At 41.7% G+C, this 22,386-nt stretch overlaps 1 protein-coding gene across 2 annotated transcripts in view; it reads right to left on the bottom strand.

Moving 5' to 3' along the window:
* The window catches only part of LOC130159468 (bifunctional heparan sulfate N-deacetylase/N-sulfotransferase 3), a 70,106-nt gene extending 48,145 nt beyond the window's left edge, over nucleotides 1–21,961 (bottom strand). For both annotated transcript variants that reach the window (XM_056361151.1, XM_056361143.1), the window contains exons 1-2: nucleotides 21,766–21,961; nucleotides 12,857–13,983 (exon numbers count right to left, since the gene is read on the bottom strand). In XM_056361151.1, the coding sequence (XP_056217126.1) occupies nucleotides 12,857–13,837 (981 nt within the window). In that variant the 5' untranslated portion in view covers nucleotides 13,838–13,983; nucleotides 21,766–21,961. The remainder of the gene's footprint in view (nucleotides 1–12,856; nucleotides 13,984–21,765) is intronic.
* Nucleotides 21,962–22,386: the final 425 nt, after the last annotated feature.

Here is a 22,386-nt window from a genome sequence, read left to right as displayed (position 1 = left end):
TTCTGGGCTGCTTTGCTCTGCCTGCTTCGTCTGCCTTGCCTCTGTTGCATCCCATTAGCAGTAGATAAACTGTAAGAGCTGCTCACCAATCCATGCTGACATTTGTCTATCTACCAGTAAGTGTTCGGCCTCAAAAACTCAGGTTCAAATAACAACCTCAGATACAAAGTATTTATACCTCTGCATCCCCTCATCAGACAACCCACGCTTCTACAGCTTCAGGTCTTGTTTGGTAAGACGCACAATATTTTGTCATAAAATTTAAAAGGATGGCACAGCTCTTCAGTCTAACGGTGCATATATTTTATAGTCACCCAGCTCAGAAAGAACAGAGGTTATTATCCAAGCTCCTAGTAGCACATTCATTATGAACAGCACGTTTGCTTCTTAATGCCTCCTCACACGCCAGCTGCAGCTTTAGCTTTCTCCGCAGCCAACATGCACAGCAAGCAGCTTGGCTGGAGGACAAGGGCTACTCCCCATTAGGTCCCCAAAGCACCTCCTTCCCGCTCTGCCCCACGCAGCCTGTCTAGATGAAAAAGGGACAGTACGTGCTATCGCTGGCTCCGAGGCACAGCACGTGGATCAGCCAGGGGCAGCTCGCAGTGAAGGATAAATGCAGAGCTCGCTCTGAAACCTCTGCTTCAGTGCAGGCATGGCTTTTGTGTACAGGCCTTGCCCCATGCTGAACTCCAGGATGCCAGCAGGAATTCTACAGCCTTTGAGAACAGCGCGTTATCTGTCAGCAGGTTCAAACGTCATTAGATTGACCATAGAATCACAGAACAGTTTGGGTTGGAAGAGACCTCCAAAGATCCTCTAGTTCCACCCACCCCTGCCATGGGCAAGGACACCTCCCACCAGCCCAGGCTGCTCCCAGCCCCGTCCAGCCTGGCCCTGAGCACTGCCAGGGATGGGGCACCACAGCTGCTCTGGGCAGCCTGGGCCAGCGCCTCGCCACCCTCATTGTAAAAAATTCCTTATGTCCAATCTAAATATAGCTTCTTTCAATCTCATTGCTGGACTGACAAAGAGGGACATGAAAAATACCCAATTTTTTTAAGAAATGAAAGTAAAAATGGGGTGTCTGTTGTATACATCAAATTCCAACATTCTGCAAATATGACCTTCCAAAAAACATTCAGTATTATTTTTTCCTTCAATGTCAGTATTCTCCAGACCTCAATGGCCACGCCTGGATAAACTAAGACTCACCTGTCTCCATAAGACCTGAAAGCTGTGCTTCCTGCTCAGCAGAATTTTAAATAAACAAGATTTCAATGTTTTGTCTACATCATTATATAGATGATCACAGTTAAACAGTAGGTAGTATTCATCTGTTTTTCCAGAGCACATAAAATTCAAAGCATTTAAACTTTTACAATATTTTCCCATCATTGTGAAAGTGATCACTGAGTAACAGTGGCCACAATTACAATATAATTCTGTTATGCGATCACAGAAAAACTCAAGTCCACAGACCAATGTGTAAGAAGCTGCTATTTAGGTAGCTTGAAAAAAATACTGGATACAAGCTATGCGTAAAATGTTGTTACCAATCAAAAAGAAACACTCTGGGCTTTGTTTGCTTCTTAGTTTATACTTTCTGCCCCTCATAAGACTGAAGCTTCTAGACAAGCACAATATTTGTGTTAATGCTTAGTTTTATATACTAGAGAACAAATACAGTGGAAATAAATCAAGACTCAAACCCTCTGTATAAAAATCACAGTAGAGCTGGTTGCTCCCCCAATTTATTAAAGCACGACAGAATTACCACATCACTAGCATGTTAAATACACTGACTACTCCACAGGCTGCGCAACACACTGATGATGAAGTCCATTCACAGATGTTTCTTGGTTTGTTTTCTTCTCCCCCTAATAGAGCAAAACACGATACCTGTGCTTCTCTTATAATGTATCTGATTAAAAATATCTACCTGTCTTTGTACCTATGTTTGGGGTGAGCCGAGGCATACCAAAAGGTCTTTTTCTCTCTATGCTCCACCTTTATTGAAAGAAAAAATAAAAATCTCTCTGATCAAAGAGATTTTCGTATTCTCTTTCTGCCTGGAAAGCTACATGTCAGAAACAGCTGGGAATTCACTTTTCAGCTTGCTCACCAGCTAAGGGTCACAAATACGTATTTTTTTTCCTTGTCTTTGTGAGTAGTCCTTAAGTTGCTGAATGAAATTCCCCTGCTACATGAGTGTCGGTATCAAAGAAATGACAGAAAAAGAGAAAGCAAGACAAAGTTGCATGAAATAACAGATAAAAAGTTTTATGATTTTATGTAGTCAACAAAGAAAAGATGTTAAGAACTTGAAGTTAATAAAAATTTGGACAGTTTCATTGACTCCTACGTAGTACCTAGTCTAAGGGATATAGTTTAGCAGAAAAACAGCCAAGACTGTAGTGAAACACAGGACATTAAGAAGAGAAACACGGGGGATAATTTTGCTAGAGGTGTTAATACACATCTTTCCTGTTTTTGCACAAAAGACATTTCTAAAAGACAGGATTACAGAAAGTAGATCTATGTAGATAAACATCCCAGCTTGCCAAATTCTACACTTGCAGCCTCAAACTGACACACAGGAATCCAGACAGAGTTCTGCATTTGATTATACTGTAAGAGATTGAGAATATATCTTAGTACAAATTCCCTGCCAATATTATATTCCTTCCAATAGCGTATTTCATACCCTTTTGCCAAGTCTAATTTTTAAAGACTTACATAATCCTTTTACTTCCTTTTGGTTATTAGCCTCTACTCTATTCTGCCTTCTATTGGCTATTCAGCCTACACTTAAGTATCTCTGTGCCTTACATTAAATATTTTTATCTATCCTCACTGTTTATACCCTGCAGGCATCTGCAGCCTATTGCTTTCTGCTTTGTTCATCATTACTTACCAAATTCTTTAGCCTTTATTTTTTAATTTTTTGCTCAGACATTTCCTGACTATGCTGGTGTCCCTACGCACTCTCTGAATATTTCTGATTAAGTGGTGCATAACTGAACACAATATTCTAGAAACCTCCTCAGTTACTAAGATGAAGTACTTTCCTGATGTAAAATGATAGCCTTCATAGACAGCTTGAATTTCAACCCCGCTTATGTTAAAAACTCAGGTATATTTTAGTATTCATCTTGGTTTTAGGATGTTTTCTGGATTACGACTTCCAACATTTCTATTACCTTTAACAAAGGCAATGAGAAAGGACAAGGGATAACAGAAATGTTTTGCAGCATAAAAAGCCCACTTTTTACATCAACGCAAAATTCTTTTTCAGCCTCCTTTTGAATGCCATTAGAGTTTTATCAAAAAAACTTATTTTAGTCCAAGTCTGCTTTAAAACAGGAGAAGACACAGTTGGGTTACTCCCAGCCGTGCTAACACTGAATGGGAGCCTGGCGTAGAGCTGTGTGGCTTACAGCTCCATGGAAATACCCGTGGTGTTCCCAGCCCTAACCCGTTACCTCTGCACAGCACGGCATGGCTGCTGTCCCTCTAATTTACTGGCTTGGATTGGAACGAATCCACAGAGCCTTACTCTTACACAGTCGCTGACTTTTTATTTGTCCTCTCCACTATTTCTATTTGCAAATGTATTGTAATTTGCAAAATTATTGTAATATTGTAAAATTATATATAAAATGGTATTTCACTTATGATTTATTCCAAATAGGAAAATACATTTTAAGGAGCAACACTAACTCATCTCCAGGACCGCAAAGTATCAGAAGGAGCACCCTAAATTGTAAAGATTGTTAAAAATTGGGCATAAGGTTTTTATGCTCTGTCAATTGTTCAATAGGGAGTAACACTTACACAAGTGTTGACGTTTGCGCAGGAAAAGAAACTGGAATTGGAGATAGAGCACTGTTATTCCATGAGGGATTAGATATACACTGGCAACCAAGCGCTTTTCTTTTCTTTTGTGAGCATAATCACCAAGAATCAGTCACATAGTTGCACTGACTTCTTTCAGACTGAACAGCTAAGAAGAAAGGACATTCCATGCAAAAGAAACTAAGAAAGAGAGTCCCACTTCTACATTAATTTTTCTCTCTTTGCCAGGCAGTGCCTTCTTGATGTGACTGAAGATGGGGAAGGAGGCAGGCTCAACGCTGGTATCATGTTTTACAGTTAATTGCTTGGATTTCTAGATCTACCTGTGGTGTGTTTTTTTTTATTTGATGACTGTGAAAGTTTTATTCAGTTCCACTAACAGCAGGAATTGGATGGTTAACTTGTCGTGTGAAAAAGCCCAGGAGAAACCTTGCAGCAGCCGTCAGTACCGCAACAAATCTGTACAGCTCTGTGGTAAGCTGTAGTTGCATTATTATTATTTCTATTATCAAAGTGTTTTCTGAACCAAGAGAACCTGTAAACTAAGGAAGGAGAGGGATTTACAGAATAGCTGAGGGACACACTGCCAGGAGGCTGGAAAGCTGCTTCAGCACCTAACTGTTGTTAATTATGCCTCCAGGTGTGCTGCAGACAGAGCCAGAACTCTGCCCCCAGTCCGGTGCTTTACCTCTGGAAAAGTCATGCCCAGCAAATGCCATCTCAGAGCATCCTTCCTTTGCTCCTGAACGTTGCTACTCAGTGAACAATGGGCAGCTTTTAAAATACTAATCTTGAAACACTGAAATAAACTGTTTTAGTGGAGACAAATTAACCAGTAGATTTGAACATCTTATGGTGCACACGGAAGTTTCAGTATGTCTTGACACACATTTCACTTCATACATTTTGGAATGGCAGGTTTTGCTTTCACAGCCAGGTAGATCAAGCCAAACAGAGCCAAGCTTAGGCTGCATGGATGATATTTGAAGGAAATAACACATGTGATACTGCACACTTCTCATCCATGAGAATATTCATGTACATGATTAAAGTTTAAGTTTCTAAGTGGAGAGAGGAAGACAACTTGCTAACTACATGGCTGTGAGCCAAACATCATCACTGAAGGCTGGCACGCTGGGTGGACACAAGCATTTGTGTAGATGTCTTTGCAAGGGAAGCCTTATGCTTAAGTATAAAGTTATCTCCACATAACAAAATCAAGGGAAAAATAGCAGCAGTGTTACAAAGCATTCAGTTAGCCCAGGTGATCTCAGGTGAGTGTAACTGCTTAAGCTTGAACTAAAAGAGCTACATCGCTCCACTCCACTGAGAGCAGGAATCAGAATACACAGAGACACCACTGTTACAAGAGCTCCAGTAAGCCTAAGGATAGCTAAGTATTCACCACTACAGAGAAATGTGGGGAACTAAAAAAATGAAAAAAAAACCCCTGCAAATTTCTGGAAAGATGCAGATGACTGTATCCATAGTGCACATCTACTTATTTGGGAAATCAACAGTGGATTCACAGAAGCCATGATTTCTTTCCTTTGGTTCTATCATGAAGAGAGACCAAGGACCAGGGAGTGTGTAACCCACAGTCAAATCTGGTGCTGGGGTAGAAGAGCCTGAAGCAAATCTTTCTCACTGCCTTTGAAGATCTCATGGGATTTACCATGCCAACAGGCAGTTTCTGCAGTCTCTCTGACAATTAAAAAAGCTCAACTGAGATGGATTTCTCTTGTTCCCTGCCACTGAATTCAAAACAGGAGGAGATGGCACAATCCTTGACAAAATCTGTTTCAAAATTTACATTTGAATGAAAGGGCATACTATCACAGGTTTTAAATTTTTTTATAAAAAGAAACATAACCAAAACAAACAAATTGGTTACTCCAGCATTGCAAAAAATAAGCAGAAGAAAAAATACTATATATTTTAGAGAAACAACCCCAAAATACCATCAACAAAACAAACAACACCAGCCGTGAATTTCAACAAATGCAGAACTAACGAAACCCACCAAACCAACAGGACCAACGACTGAAATTTGGTTTCCTCATGACAGACATGGCACTGGAACTATAAGCCTGCTCACGCTTAGGACTGCTAACAGGAATCGACTCTGCTGGAAATAACATCTGCTGGTCAATCAGTGGTCGCGCTCTTTCACATGTTCGATGTAGAACATGATAGCTCAGATACATAGCATCCGTTTTACAGCTGCTGTGCCTGAGAACTATGGTATAGGTGAACAAAGTGGATAGTTGAGCCAACTGGTAAGAAGGGACAAATGCAGTTACCATTTGGCACAAGTGCGGCTTCTTGGGTAGCTATGGAAGCACATGCCAGTGCTGCTCTCTGACAAACACTCTCTTCTCACCCATCTCCTGCGCAGGACTGTGCTCACCCCACAGCCCTGGGGAACAAGGCAGCATGGTTTGAGCAAACATTTCTGAACCTCACCCCTTCCTGCATATAACACCTATACGTGTATCAACACAAAGCATTGAACAGGGGCATCCAAACACACAAAAAAGGTAGGCTCCTCTCCGTTTGCCTGGCAGCCCACAGATACGATGTGGAACCTGGCTATTATTAGACACACCACTACCATGCAAGTTTTCTGTCTTCATACACCATGGATAAGCTGTAAAATTATTCTTGGTGCCATGCTTACTCCATGGAGTTTGGCTGTACCTAGCTTTACACAGCTGTGGAATGGGAAGAGGAAGCATGCGTGGAATTCCCAACATCACCCTGGCGGTCCCAGAATTGTTATAGCCAAGGCAGAGCCAGCTCTCCTGTGTCCCAGTCACCCCCCTGCAGCCACCCTCCTCTGGTGGAGGGCTTTTATCCAGCTTCCTGTTTCAAACATCAGTACACCTCTCTTTAGAACAAAAGCTGGGCTGTACTGAGCAAAAGTTGTACCAATCTTGCGAGATTAAAATTCACATAAGCTGGTACATAAACCAAATTGCTTTTAGAAGTTAAATTTTAAGATGAATGACTGGTAAAGCCTTCTATATGCTGGCAGGAGCCCATAAAATATATAAAACATTTTTTTCACTTGTTTTAAAGTTGTATTTTAGTTCTGAGATCTAATTCTGATTCTCTACTGCTTCATAGTACATGATATTCCACACTATTACATCTGAAACAGTACGCTCAAGAAGTTAAATCAGTGTTCCTAGTGCATCAGACAGCTACAGAAACACCACCATTGTTAACATTCCTTTTCTTTGACTCTTTTTAAGGACAGAATGTACTTTTTACTTGTTATTTCAGCCAAGTCAATATAAAATACCTTAGGAGCTTCAGGTCAAATTAAGAAGGAACACATGTACACACCAGTAAGCACACTGAACAACAGCATAAAGCTACTACGGCTTTTGCATGGGGAATGTAAAATGATTTAGCAGAACAAAAGTTCTCAACAGTTAATTTCTTATGTAATTTAAACAGGTGATTAAGAAGATTTTTTGATTCTCCCCAAAGGAAAGATTCCAGTGCAGCCGAATAGATGTGAGCATCTCTGGTGGTTCTGCAGCTGACACATTTGATGACATATCTATCATTTCTTTCCTGATAACCTTCTATGTGATCCTATCAATAAAGAAGCAATTAACTTACAGAATTAGACTTCCTCCTATGACAGGAACCATTCTGTGTCTTGACAGTTCAGGCTTTCTGCACCTTTTAGCCATTCTGCCTTAACACAAAATGTATCTAAGCTTCTCTCTTCTGAGGCAAACATTTAGGTGATTCCTATGCAAGAGTAACTGAAAAGGTCCATTACTGTATTGTTTAAATTTATATCCAAGTGGTATGCTTTACCATGAAGTTCTGGTTTCTTTCCACATGTGCTACACAGGGTGAAAAGACACTTAATGGGTTTTAAACAACTGTATTAATTTAAGCTGTGCTGACTAATGTGGATGAATTTGTAATATTCTGAATAAACAAACAATTAGCTCTTAGGGTAGAAATCTGTTATTAAACAAAATAACATTATATTAAACAAAAGATTAAGCCACCAATGCACAAAGGAAATAACAAAAAATGTGACAGCACTGGCTTTGGAACATGGAAGAAGACTGGTTTGACCAAATGCAAATGTTTATATTTGGTCTTAGTCACTCTAGAAGCATTTTGTGAACAACAGAAAGAAACACATAGTTTTAAAGTGCAATTCACTTAACCATGCCTGCCTAGAGATGAGCTATTTTTTCTACGCTGTCTACTACAGAAAGTTTAGAGGACTAGCTCCAATATACACATCTACATTATAAACCTAAAAATCTGGGCAAGATGACAGACTGTGCAAGTGATGGAGACTAAAATACTACGAATTTATTCCTTCTGGCTAAATCCCCTCCATTACCAGAATGCAGTTTGGCACAGATGATTCACAAAGGGCTCTTGTTGCCTAAACCTTCACTGACTCTAATGCTGAAAGACTGCAGATTCAAGACTGTATTGCCCATTTCAATGCACATATACTAACAGACGCATTGCCTAAGCTCTCACTAATTAGAACAGAAAAAAAGATATATATCATCCCCTTCCCAATAATGTAATGGACACTGTTAATCTGAAGCTTTTCCCTTGGCAATTATAAAAGAATAATTACAAGTGTAGCAAAAGATTGATCAGGTTTATATGAAGAAAGTGAAGAGATCCCCATCCTGACTTCAAATTTAAATGTCTCTTTTGAACTGCACACAAGGACAAGACAGTCAAGAGGATATCACACAGCTAATTATTTGGAAAAAGTAATTTCACAGTGGTCTAATTTTTGCTTTTGAAAATGTGATCAACTCTTAAGGAAGCACAGAAGGTGCATGTGTTAGGGAAATGAAGGAAAAGGTACACCAACTTACTGCCTAGACCACCAGCACCACACAAAGTGTCGACAGGGAAAAAAAAAATCATATTTAATTTCCCCCCATATTATCAGCTGCTTTTCCCTTGGAAAAAATCTCAGTGCTGTACAGTCATAAAAATTTCAAAAAGAGAAACTGTAACGAAAAAGATATTAAATTAGTTGACCATCATCCAGGACAATCATGGTGTATTAAGATAAACTTACTCTGTGGATATCTAGATAGATTTTCTTTGTATGTCCATTTACATGAATTATTTGCACTGCATAGGCTCTTAGTCTTCTAAAAGACATAAGGAAAATAAAATATAACTTTGTCACAGCATAATCGTCCCTTCTGTCTGACAGACATTAGGAGAGGAAAAAAAAATGTTACTGAAAAAATGAATATTGAAATGACATTACCAAGCTTATTTTCAAAGTGGAAGGCAATTAGACTGTGAAAATATTCTCTTCCATTAACTTCCTCTGGTAAGATAGAAATAAAGTAAATAAATATGAAGATGGATGGTTATCATTGATGCACAGTGACAGCTACTCAGTACGTTACATTGAAGGACTATGTTCTATCAGTCCAGACTTTATGCAGTGACAGGCAAATCCCTAACAATCAGGTAGGCTAAAAATCCACTTACGTACAGTTTAAAAGTTGTTTGGGCCTTTTTTTTAAAAAAAAACCTGAAGAAGTTGTGGTGAAATTAGAATAAACTTAATTTGTTGTTTAATTAAACAAACCATTTATTAGTTTTATGGGATTTAGGCTGATAACTATGTCAAAGGATTTTCAGAATGGCTCTTTGTACCTATGCCCCTGACACTATAGATACTCAAGCTGAAGTACCACCACTGCCTCATCTTTAGAGGTGCAGAAGACACTCGTTTTAGAGGGTGTGCTTTTGGCTTGACCTCTTTGGAGGTCAATATATAATGTTGACAAAAAATTACCACTTAACCTTGTAATAGCAATTTTTAAACTTTAAAGAGGGCAGTTTTGCTTAACGTCCAACTATTAACTATTCCGGCCACTCTGCAATCTCATTCAGGCATTTCTAGAAGAAATTCCCTTGACAACCTGATCTTACATGCAACTGGGATCTCCCTGCCCAGAGACAGGCAAAAGGCACCTGGACATGGCCCAGCCTAGAGCAGGGGGGATGGACCAGATGACCTCCAGAGGTACCCCCCAACCTCAGCACTCTGTCATTCTGTGAATTGAAACGTAACAAGTAACCCCGTACCTCTGCAGGGCTACAGGGTACCTTTTGCTGCGATGGCCCTCGATCTTAACGCTTACAACGAAAAAGCAGTACAGACATAGCTTTCAACTTGCTCGCTTGTGCTCAAGCTTCAGGGGCTTAATGCATCAGTCCTAAAGCAAATCCAGGTTCCCTCTGCACCCAACAGAGAGCAGCTTTGTCTCAGAAGACCCAAGACAAGCGCTGCCTTCTTGAGTTAGGCAGTCAATCATGAGTGATTTGGTTTGCTATGGATTCTGCATCAGCCCTCCAGTTCCTGAACTCTGTCCTATACAGAGGAACAGGTGGAACCAGTCTCAGAGGGTCTCTGGATGCTGGGAGGTTTCTGAAGTGTTCTAATGCAAATTACTTTGCATTAATAGAGCACATACAGTAACATTCACCTTACTCCCAGCAAGCTCCCAGTCCTTCCTGATGTGAGCATAACCGGAGACATGTCAAACAAAATCAAAACACAAAAAAGTGTTACACCCAATTCTATATTGCTACTTTTTAAAATGTAAGCTTAGTAGAAACGAGTTAATCTTCAGTACTGAAATTATACAAAGGCTACATTTAGCAACCTATTTTCACCCTTGCAGCACACAATTCTCTGTCACAATCAATGCAGCAGAACTCAGTAAAACACTCCTGTTTAATAGGATGTCATTTATCCGCAAATATACTTTACAATAACGGATTTTCAACTACCGCAAATTGATTTTATTTCATTCCTTCCACATGTCATTGTGCCACAGAGGATAACTCCTTTGATATTAATAGTAATGAAGATGCATTGCATCTGACAGCCCTAACAACATGTTTAATAGAACATTTTAACTTTAAGTAGATGAAGAATCAGAAGGGAACACTTTTTCAGATTCCACTGTTTCAGAACACAGTTCTGAATAAATGAAATTATGCTACTTAAAAGTTATTTCCACTTTGATATTATTTCTATTTAATTTGACAGTTTTATTTTGGGAAGATCACATTCTGACATACTGCAAATTATTCTCCCCAAACAATACAGTTTATCCTTTTGTATCTGCTTTAATCAAATTTGTCTCAACAGCCTCCTGTTTCTGGTAAATAATTCTGGCAATTAATCACCCTAACTTACCCTAAAATGACAATCCTGTGGTGTCACTCATAGAGAAACACTACAAAACATATTCTTTCAAACTGCTCCTGCACAATATGGTGAGAGATTTATTCAGGCTTTATTTTACATATTTTGTTAACAGAAACTGCTGCTTCTGTGGAATAGCAGGAGTTTTGCCAGTCATGTGGGTCAGACCTTACTTCTTTCCTGCAGTTTGAGTTTGCACTTAGGAGCTCCTCAAAGCATGCTCACCTACCTACCTCAAATGGTGCCATCATGTTCTACACAGAAACTCCCTTTACTGAGTTTCACCTTTATTCCAGCTCTCTCCCATGCAATCTGTTTGCATAAGGAAAACACCTACTTTTCTAGGAGGTGTATCTTCTCTATAATTGCATGTGCAGAGAATGCTTAGGAAGAGAGTGCATGTGGCAATTTTAAAGTAAAGTGTAACTACAAGTTCAAGCCTTTTGTTTAAGGAAGCAATATATGTGCGGTTATTACAGCTTGGCAAATTTAATAACACTGAAAAAAACCCCAAACCCTAGCTAAAAATGAAACAAAAATCACCATCAACTGCACACTGTGCTGTCATTGCCTTTCCTTTTCCCAGTTCCTCTTTTCATTATGAAAGCTCTAACAAAACATTCCCCCTCATTTTTAGCGCAAACAGGGCAGCAATCAGCACCTTACACATTTTTAGCTTCTGGACCAAGTACAGCTGTGCAAGGTGACCTCTATCTACCTGCTTTGTAACAACACTCTTCACAAAAAGAAAACATGGTAGACAGCAAGACATAGCGTTAAGATGTTACTCCTACTGACCCAGAACTACCACCTCATTTGAACAGCACAACAGAGTGAAAAATGACCTTCAGGAATGTACGTTTTTAAATGTTAAAATGGAAATCATCAAGTCATTTAGCAACAGAACAAGCTTTTAAGACCAGTGTTAACACAAACCTTGCTTGCAAACAAAAGCCATAAACCAGAGATGATAAGAAAGGTGAAATGCTGTAACCAACTCCTGACACCTGAAACCTATTTCAAAGAGCTAATAATCCAGTCTATTCTTGAAAATTTATGTTGACATTTACTTTTGCTCACCACATTTACCTCTTGCTTGTAAGACTAGCAACTTGAACATTACATACGAACAGCTCTTGGCTCCAGCCCTGAAGTCCTGTGCTGTTTGCAAATGCCACTGGAATATGTGCTTAGACAGAAGCCACCATCAGGCTGGAGTTAAACACTCTGCAATTACGTTTAGAATTGTGCGTGTTGGGTGGGTTGTGGTGTGTGTGAAAACACTACCATTCTTACACCCTTTTCTTTATCCATTACTTAGCAACTAGTTGTCTTCCAGTTTCCTTTTGGGAAACTATTTTCCCTATATACTAAGTAGGAAGGAATCCAGAGGTGCCCACCAACCTGCTTGTGGAACTTAGCTCAGCAGGCACTTGTGTGTCACTTGAGAGAAAACAAGCGACAGTAACCAGTAAGTCATCTTATCTTACACTTTTATTCCCATAGAGGTACAAGCAACACTGCATGGACTCTCCTCTAGCCTGAAGGTTGAAGGAACTGCTACACCTGGAATCAGAGACTACTCAAAGCCAGACAGACTGTCTTTTTTCTCAAGGCCCAAACAATCTGCATTGGTAGTTACTGATCTGCATCCTCGGTGAGTTCTGGCTACTAATAACTACTCACTTTAAGACAAAAGAAATGGCACTTTGCTGTAACGATGATTAGTTTCTGCATATACTTTACCTGTACATCGTTGGTGTTCATTCTTGTTCCCTCCTTCCCAACGAAGATGTCATCTATGTCAACCAGAATGTACCTATCCAAGGACAGTCTGAGCTTCTTTCCAGACAGGAAAGAGATGGCATCTATGAAAATCAGCTTGTGCAGCCAAAAATTCAAGTTACTGCCGAAAAGGACCCGTTGAATCCCATCGTGAAGCCCCAGGTCATGAATTACTGTGGCATAGAGAGCACTTATAGCAGCAGGTGGTGAAAGTTTTTCTGGTGTCTTTACTTTTGCAAATATCACTGGTTGATAAGCTGTGTGATTAATCTGGAAAACCGCCCAGTCATTTCCAAGCAAGGGACCTTTCTCAAGCTTAGAAGATTTAGTCACATGAAGCAGTGGGGAATGAGGGTTAATGCAACAGTCCTTAATACCCAGATTGCTGTGGACATGAAAAGGAAAGCCCTTCAACTGAACGCTCTGCAAGCTGTTATCATTGCCTTTGTGAAATCCAATAACACCTACACCATATTCTATACAGTACTTATCTAGAAGGCCTCTGTTCCAAGAGTCCATGTTCACATACTTTAGAATATTTTCATATACTATGAGAGCATATTTGCCTTTATTTTTGTCTATGAGCACCGGGAGGTCACCTTTCCCAGGTGCAATCTCAATGTGAAACTGAAATCTGCTAGATTCTAAAATGGTTATTATATCTTGGCCTAATGCTGAGTACTGGCTTTCCACAAACACCAGCACTACAAGATCTGTCCTCAGGGGATCAATAGGCTTCACGGTCTTCAACTCCATCAGCTTGTATGGCAATAGTTGAGGATCACCACATTCCACTTCTGAAGAGATTTCAGAAAGTTCATTTTCCTGTTTGTAGCCATTATACAAGTAGTACGCAGAAATAACTATGCTCACCATGCAAAAAGTGGCCAGCAAAATAACTGTTCTTTGAAAATGTCTGTGAAGTTTCACGATAAAACTCATGTTGTTTACTTGCCTTAGATTGTTCTTGACAGCAGCATTAAAAACAAATACAGATTCTCAATAACTTGTTCCTGTCCTCTGAAATATTTATGTCACCATTGCAGCGCGTACCTCTGTCTTCCACAAAGCTTTACAGAAGGTATAGTCTAGAAGAAAAGAAAATCAGAGATTTAATTGAGGCATCATGCTTGTGAAGTCTCATCGCACCTAAGCTAATGGTGAGCAAAGAAATCACTGCCAAACAGAGGTTTGGGAAGAAACAGCTCAAAATTTCATAGTGCAAATTTGAAATTTTGCACTGGTACCGTTACTTCTTCCTGCTCCCATTAGCTGCCATGCGCATCTGAATGTCTCTAAATCTCACAGGCTCCTTACCCTGGAGGATCAAGTAAAAGAGGGTACACACAGGAGGCACTGAAAAGCAAGATACAGCCTCAAGGGAACTTTATGTTTTTCTGAAAACTTTTTTTACCTAAAGATAACTCCAAGTAGAAAACTGCTGACAACACAAATATTGAAGAAAATTTATAACCTTCCTCCTTCCACCCCCACACCACATTCTACATAGTTAAACAAATTCCATCATATATTAATTTTTGAAGAACCAAGGAGTTCTTTATAAAACATGCACATTTTAACTGTTGTATACATACATAATGATATACTCTGTATTACATGTATTACAGGAGTATATTTAAAACAAAGCTACACTTTTTCCTGCAACATTAGAAATAAACAAATAGCATTTAGTGGACTATGTACTGTTTTGCAAATTGTTGGAAGCACTTTGTATTTCTTTGTATAAAGAAAGCATAAAATAATCCAGCCCTTAAATTTGAGAAAATAAAGTAATATATCAAAAGCTAACTTAGAGGCAGATCACCTAAGGATATATTTATGCTTTGACTTGTACCTAAAGAAAGCCAACAAAGTTCAAGCCAACAGTACGATTGCTGTCAGAAGTTTCTAACGAAACAACTGAAGGATGTGACAGGCATAAATACCATACGTTACAAAGGAAGGTTTTGAAATATCTAAAGGGTATGAAGATCTAGAACATGCTACAGTAACTTCACAATGTAGTACACAACCATTCCCATTTGTAAATGGGACTAGGAGAAGCTACGTGTGTAACATCAACATGGTCATTTCCAAACAGCGCTTAATCCTTCCAGGCTCAGTTTTTAGTAAAAATAAAAAGGCTAAAAATAGAGCTGAAAAAGTGAGCATCAAGAAGCTCCAGAAGTATAACCAATATATAATATGAACTTTTCTGTAGAGACTGACAGGAACAAATAAATTTTCTCGAGAGATCATAATAACAAATGATACCTACTCAAGCTCTATCCCAAGTTTTGTACTTTCTAAGGTTTACTGGGTTTTTGTTAGAGATTTTGATTCCTAGAATGGCTGACAACCTTCAGTACTGCATCGGGAAGCAGGTGAGGACAGTCAGCTTCTGATCTGAAGAGATTTTCTGATCTGATCTGAGCATATACAAGACTAATCACATATTAATAAAGGGAGAAAAAGGAGGAGTTGTAAAAAAAAACCCAAAAACAACCAAACAAAAGGAAACCACCAACCCACCAGCAGCAAAACCAAAGGAGAGGTCCTGCACCTGTGCCACTGACCCACTGACAGGTGCTCCTCTCCCCACACTGTGAAGGTGGCAGCCTCTCACTCCAGGTTTTCAAAAATGTTAAGAAATATAATGGGCTTAACAGCACCTATGTAACTGCCAAACTGCCACAGCTTTAAGTCCCAAAGACTGATCCTCCCAGTGCCATGATGAGCACAAAGTAAAAATAAGAGAGTAGGAAAATGAGATAAGGGGAAAGAAACTACACGGCATCCTAGTTATCAAAACAGCAAAATGAAGCACCAAGAGTAAGTGTATGTAAGTTGCCTCATTCCCAGCTAAGATTCCCTTTAAACTTGCATCTCACCAGAAAAGCCTGCTTTCTGGATATATTCTACTCTCTTCATCATTTCCTCACAGATGCCAGCATATTAACCCTTTCTGTTCTGGGTGGACTTAGATCCAGCCTTGAACCTTACTTGCAACTGCACAAAGGCTCGCATATAGCTTTTAGAGAGAAGACTTGCCTTTCACCCAGCATACAGGCTCATTAATTGGTGTTGGGCAAAAATGACATAATCCCTGTTTTTTAGTTTCTAGGTGCATGTATCCGAAAAGAATTTGAAGAAGGCATAGACTGAGTGACAATCTGCAAGTACCTTTAGAAGAACTCAAAGTACAATTGTAAGTATTGAAATGTCCGATCCTTGTCAAGCTAGCTTCAAGAATATCAGCTTAGATAGCAGAAAAGATATTTAATGTGGTAAGAAGTCAGGTGAAAGAAAGAACTCTACCCTGAATGAGTAAAACCAGAGAGATGTTTCCAGACAGATGATTTTTCATTACACACACAAAGGATTCTTTTCATTTTGCATTTTCAATTCAGCTGCCTGAATGCCAAGAAACTTGTAATTTAGTGGCAAAAATTAATACTTACTGCATTCTGTAGAAAAGCTGTACACACACCTACTTATCTTCAATAACCACAGACCTGGCTGGCTTACCTCACACAGAGCCCAGGATACAAGAGATGCCAGCCTGCAAAGCCCAACTCTTGCTGACAAAAGTACCACGAATAACTTGTTTGAATGACATAGTCAACCATCAGACAGCCTGCAAGCACAATGCCTGTCTGCTTCTTTTAGTCCTAAGCTCCTCTAACACGTCCCAAAATACCCCTATTCTTACAACAGAAACCACCAAAGTCCTACCGAGAGGAATTCCCAGCAGCATGATACAAAAGTTTCTTTACTGGCATATGCTTCTGACAGTCACCTGAACCTGAGGATCCTGTCTGGAGCAGGGAAAAATTACAGTGACCTAAGCTCATGGCAAGAAAGGGCTGATTAGACAGAGTTGTTTGAATGAGAGGTTACAGACAGGCTACAACCCAAGGGCTGCTAAAGTAAGCAGCAGGAGCAGCCGACACATTTGCAGCAAGGATGCAGTTCCTAATGCCGTTCCATGGAGCAGAAAATCTGGAGCCAACCCAGAAACCTGTACTTTTGTCAAGAAAACTTCTGTCATTTTATCCTTAGCTCCTAATTGCAGGTACCTCCTGGGGCTACAGAGTGCAGCTGTAGGGAGGAGTGGATGGAAATGCCAAGACAGATGTGAGGTTTGACTCTGAGGAATGAGGAATTCTCCCCAGACCCAGCAGGACACAGCCAGACTTGGCACCCTCACCACTGAAGACAGGAAGAAAGGGGAATGGAATGGAGTAAGGCACAAGTTTTACATGCATGCTTTCGCCAATCAGCTTGATGCTTATGTAATTTTCACTTATTTAAGGACTGTTTTACATGCCAAGAGTTCAAAAGAACATTGACAGAAAAAATAAAAAACCCAAGGAGAACACACATTTAGTAATATCAAAATAGTTTCAAAGCCTGACAGGGTACAGCTGCTTTCCTAGAGGAACAGCAGCATTTTACTGTAGGCGACAGTACTTGCTAGGTATTCCACTGGCATCTTAACAGTACCATGCTAAAGGAGGTCATCATGCACCAGACTTCACAACTGTATAGAGATCTTCAGTGTGCATCACCCACAACATGCTGTGGGACCTCTCAAGACCACTACAGTGGCATTTATCACAGCTTCAGGCATGGCTTCAGGGAAAATGGTCCTTGTTCCCTTTCACTACCAACAGTAAAACCAGACCAAGGGCGTAATCCAGACTGTATCAACAGTGGGTAAGCTGATAGAAGCAGCATCTCAGAGCAGGACAGTACTTATGGAGTCTTACTTTCATGATGAAAGAACACAGTATTTTTAAAAAAAAAATGAAGAAGTCATGATAGCTTGAACTGCAATACAATAAAAAATATAATAATCCAGGTACAGGAAAAAGCCTTAAAGAAAAAAAAATAATCAAAGAGTCTAGAAACTCTTCACCAGAGTTCAAGCTCGTTAGTATTGTTTCAGTGGAAAAGCCATGAAAAAGACCTGTAGCTAACATAAGCAGCCTAAGCTCATTGATTCCCATGGAGTCATGTGGTGTTCAGTGAAAGAAAGATATGGTCTCACCTGTATCTCAAAGGACTTGAAAATGGGTGCCAGACATTATACGAATCCAATGTTCCACAAAGATGAAGTTGAAATTTTACCTCTAAAATGATTTGTACGGTATTTTTTCACTGTCTGAAGCAATAAAAGCTGCCTCATTGTTCTGTATCTAGAACCTTATTGTTTCATCTCCACAGAACTTCGCATTTTCATGCTACCATCTGAAAATTCAGAGCAGAACCTTTTCCCTGTGCTGCTCCAAGTATGAGGTATCAGAATACCTCCCCAATGTGAAAATTGGGGATCTTCGAATATTTAGAATATTTAGATTAATTTTTTTTTAACTTGTGGACACACTATGGAGGAGAAGATCTGGCTAAGAGAAAGCTGACTCATGGAAGTAAGTTTTGTATTTTATTCTGAATACAGCAATGCTCAATAACATTCTCATCTACTGCAGAAGCAACTGCAGCCCAGGATTAGTTCACATGAAAAATCTCATGACTACAGGAAGGAAGTATCACCTTATTAACTGGAAGATTTAAAATTCTAAGCAGTACTGCTGGGTAGTCACAATTACAGGTATCTTCAGACAGATAGAAGAAACAGATGTATTAGAATAGAGATCTTCAGCTGTGGGTTTTTTGTTGCTTTTTTAAAAAATTGTTTTGTTGTTTGTTTTGGGGTTTTATTTAATTCACTAACAAGGCAGTACTGGTAAGACAACAAATAATGTGATGAACTCAAACGAGCTGAACTGCACCATAAGGAGCCTGGTGAGTTCCTACCATTTGCAGCTTCCCTTAGTTTGTTGTTCCATCGCTAACCATAAATGACCAAATTCTTGGCTTCTACAAATCATTTCAGCACAATAACCCTAATGGAAATATTTACATGAGACAATACTGGCTGGGGACTTAGCCCATTAACGAGGTGCAGTAAGTGAACATAAAGAACATGAAATCATAAGTCTTGATTTTTGTATTTTCTGGCAGTAAGATTTATGTAATAAATAGTAAAGCAGCGTCCCCAGAAGTCTTCGCAGTCAGCCCGGAACCCAGTCCCTGGGCTCAGGCTCACAGGCAGCTGCTGACGGTCTCTGCCCCGTGAGCGTCATGGCAACCCTGCAAACATTGTGTCCTCCGTGGTACATTTTTTGCACGAAGACTTTCATGGTGCACACAGCTCCTTTCCATGGGGTTTGTAAGACCGGCTTTTCCACACAGCAGAAACACACTGTGTTCTGGACTCAGTAGCTGCAAAGAAATGTGGTTCTGACCATTCAATTTCATAATCGGTATTTATATTTTCTGGACCTAAAAAAAATAATATATCCCTCAGATGATAGCAATTTCAGGTTCACATCATCATACAGTAATGAACAGATACCCAATAGGAAAGCAGGTACCCACATAAAGATAGACACATAAAATTGCATACCATTTAAAAAACAAAAAAAATTATTCAAGTTGCACCATGAATATCAGTAAGATTCTTAAAACTATAAGAAACATTCTTCTTGAATTCTGTTGTGTTAAAAAGTATCAAGATTAAAACAATGGGCTGAGCTAAAATATCCACACGCAAATGAGAAATTGCTCTCAAATCACATTTTTCAAAGCCCAGTAAAAAAAAAAAATATATAAAAAATATCTGGTTTAGCTTAAACTCATGCCTGTGCAAGGGCACCTGCTTACTGTGACCCTTGATTAGAAATGATAAAGTTGTGTCATACTTCTGTACAGACATTAAAATACATTGTTAGTAACAAAAATCCTTTTTATCTAGAACTGCCAAAAAATGGTGCTAGCTCAGAGTTGACTAATCATCAATATTATTCAGCTATATTACATTTGTCTGGTTACATATGCCTGAACATATTTTTAAGTATCTTTCTCCTCTTCTAATAATCCCCATCATTATATTCAGGTTCTGTTCTTTACCAAACTAGCCACTACCACAGTCCAAGCAACATATATTAAATGAAGGGTAATTTTTAAATGAACAATAAATGAAAAATAGACATATTGTTCAGCACGTTAATATAAGCAGTTACATCTCCACTGATTAGAATGCTTTGAACCTACAAGCCTGCTTTGGCAAGCCACTATGAAATAGACCTTAAAGAAGTATTCTGAAGTCATTACATTAGGATTACTAAAATGGAAATCTTTGGATATACAAACGACCTGGCAGAAAGCAGCAAGGTGCATCTGGAAACAACCGAACCTGGGACAGATAGCAGTGCTCAGAATTTTAAATCAATTATGAAAATGCGAAACTGGTCTCCAAATACAGAGTGCTCCTACTTACAACATGATTCTACTGACTGAAGTATTCAAGGAGGGTAACTCAGACAAGCAAATCCAGGCTGAGAATGAGATCTTACGACTGCATATTAAGAAGACATTTTCAGCCTGAAAAGATGGTGATGAGATGTGAACTGTCAAGGGAAGTCATCGAGACCCTTCAGCATCACATAACAAACCCTGTAATGTGTGAATATTGAAGGGCTTATGTTCTCTCATATACATTTTTTAAAAAAAAATTAGGCAGAACAACAATTCTGGTAGACAGATATGCTTTTTCAAGTCCTCGGGGCACACAGTTTTTAGTTCCTACTGTACCTATGAGATCCTTAGCTTCACACTGTATTGCCTCATGCTTTCCTAGAGAACCTTACAGGACAGGAATTCATGCATCAGGATTTGACATTAAGAGATATTTATAAAGATTAAATATATAGTATTTCAAAATACTTTAAAGGAAAGCTTGGAGGACTTTAAGAGTCCAGAAGTTGGCTTTCGTCTTCACATTACTACTTTAACCTTCATACAATACTTTCTATCAAAAGATCTCAAACCACTTTATATCTCATACTATTTTTCTGAGACAAAACCTATTATTTTTCACCACTCACAGAAACATCGCTATGGAAAGATTAAACGATTTGTCCAAGGTCTTGAAGCCAAACACACGGCACATTCCCTTGCCTGTGCCCCCCACCCACATTGCTTCCCCCTCTCGTTTCTCCAACTGCTGCCAGGCACGAGCTGTGTCAAGGATTAAGGCGCAGAGTTCACCCCCCCTCTCCGAGAGACTGCAGTGGGGATGCCAGCAGTGAAAGAAACGCCGTTTCCCCCACTTTCCATTTTATTATGAAGAAAAAAAGTGTAACCCACCACACCAAAACTTGAAGTAATCCCCTGTGGCACCTCAACTAGCGACTTAAATAATATCAGAGTTCTCTGCCACGTCCAAAAGGGTGCGTGCGGCAGCTGAAACGCGCAGTAACGCACCGCGGCCTCTCCGCGGGATGCCAGCAACGCAGGTCGCTCCCAACACCTGAGGTTATCAATAATCACGGCACTCGGATGCCCAATTGCGCTCCCGCCGCAGCGCTCGGCCGGTGCCCGCAGACACTAGAGGGCAACAGCGTCGCACGGCAGCGGCGGGCAGCGGCGAGGGGCAGCAGCCGATCTGGCGGCGGGGCCGGGGGTACCGCGCCAGCCGGCGGTGTTCGGTGTTCGATGAGCGGCGCACGGAGAGCACCAGCCCCGAACGCGGGGAGCCCCGCCAGGCCGCCCCGCAAGCGGGTCCGCACGCAGCCCACCGGGGCGCGGAGCCCGGCACCGCCGCCGCCCCAGCCCTGGGCAGCCGCCCCGTCCCGCCGCGCTGCCGGCCGGTGCCCGCGGCGGGCAGGAGCCTCCGGGCGGGCCGGTCCCCGCCCCGCAACTTTGCCGGAGGAGCCCCGCACCCGCCCGTCCGCCGAGTTGGGGGACCGGTCCCCGCCGGGCCGGGGGCACCGCGCGGAGGGACCGCCCGCCCCGCCCGTTACCTCCAGGCGCGCGCCGCCGCCATGCCACCGCCCCGGGGCCCGCCGCCCGCCCGCCCGCCGCAGCTGCCGCTCCCGTCCCCCGGCGGCGGCGGGCGCAGGGAGCTGTGGCGGCTCCTCCAGGGAGAGGCGCCTGCACCCGGCGGGCGCGGGGAGCGCGGCACGGCACCGCCCCGGCCCCGGCCCGCCCGCGGGGAGGGAGGGAGGGGAGGGGCGGCGAGGGGCGGTGGGGCCGCCCGCCCGGGGCTGCGAGCACCGCCCGCCCCGCCGCGCCCTCCCGGAGGCGGGGCCCCGCGCCGCCGCTCCCGCGCTTACCGGCCAGGGGCCCCGCCGCGCCGAGCCGAGCCGAGCCGCGCCGCCTCCGCGCCCTGGGCCGCCCGCGGGGCTGCGGGGCGGGGGCCGCCCCCGCGGGCTGCCCGGCCCCGAGCGAGTGGCGGCCGCCGGGCACCGGGCACCTGCCGCGCCTCCTTCCCAGGGCGCCGGCGGCCGCGCTCCCGCCGCAGGCGACCCGCAGCAGCCCCACGCTACCCCGACCGACCTCCCCCGCGGGTCCGTCACCCTCCGTTCACAGGCCGTGTGCCGTGTGTGTCCGCTCCGCAAAAACTAAACACGCCGCAGCGAGCC

This window comes from Falco biarmicus, chromosome 1 (assembly GCF_023638135.1).
Source record: "Falco biarmicus isolate bFalBia1 chromosome 1, bFalBia1.pri, whole genome shotgun sequence".
Classification (NCBI taxonomy): Eukaryota; Metazoa; Chordata; class Aves; order Falconiformes; family Falconidae; genus Falco; species Falco biarmicus.
The sequence above is the reverse complement of the archived record's forward strand: the minus strand, read 5'-3'. Positions and strand labels throughout refer to the sequence as shown.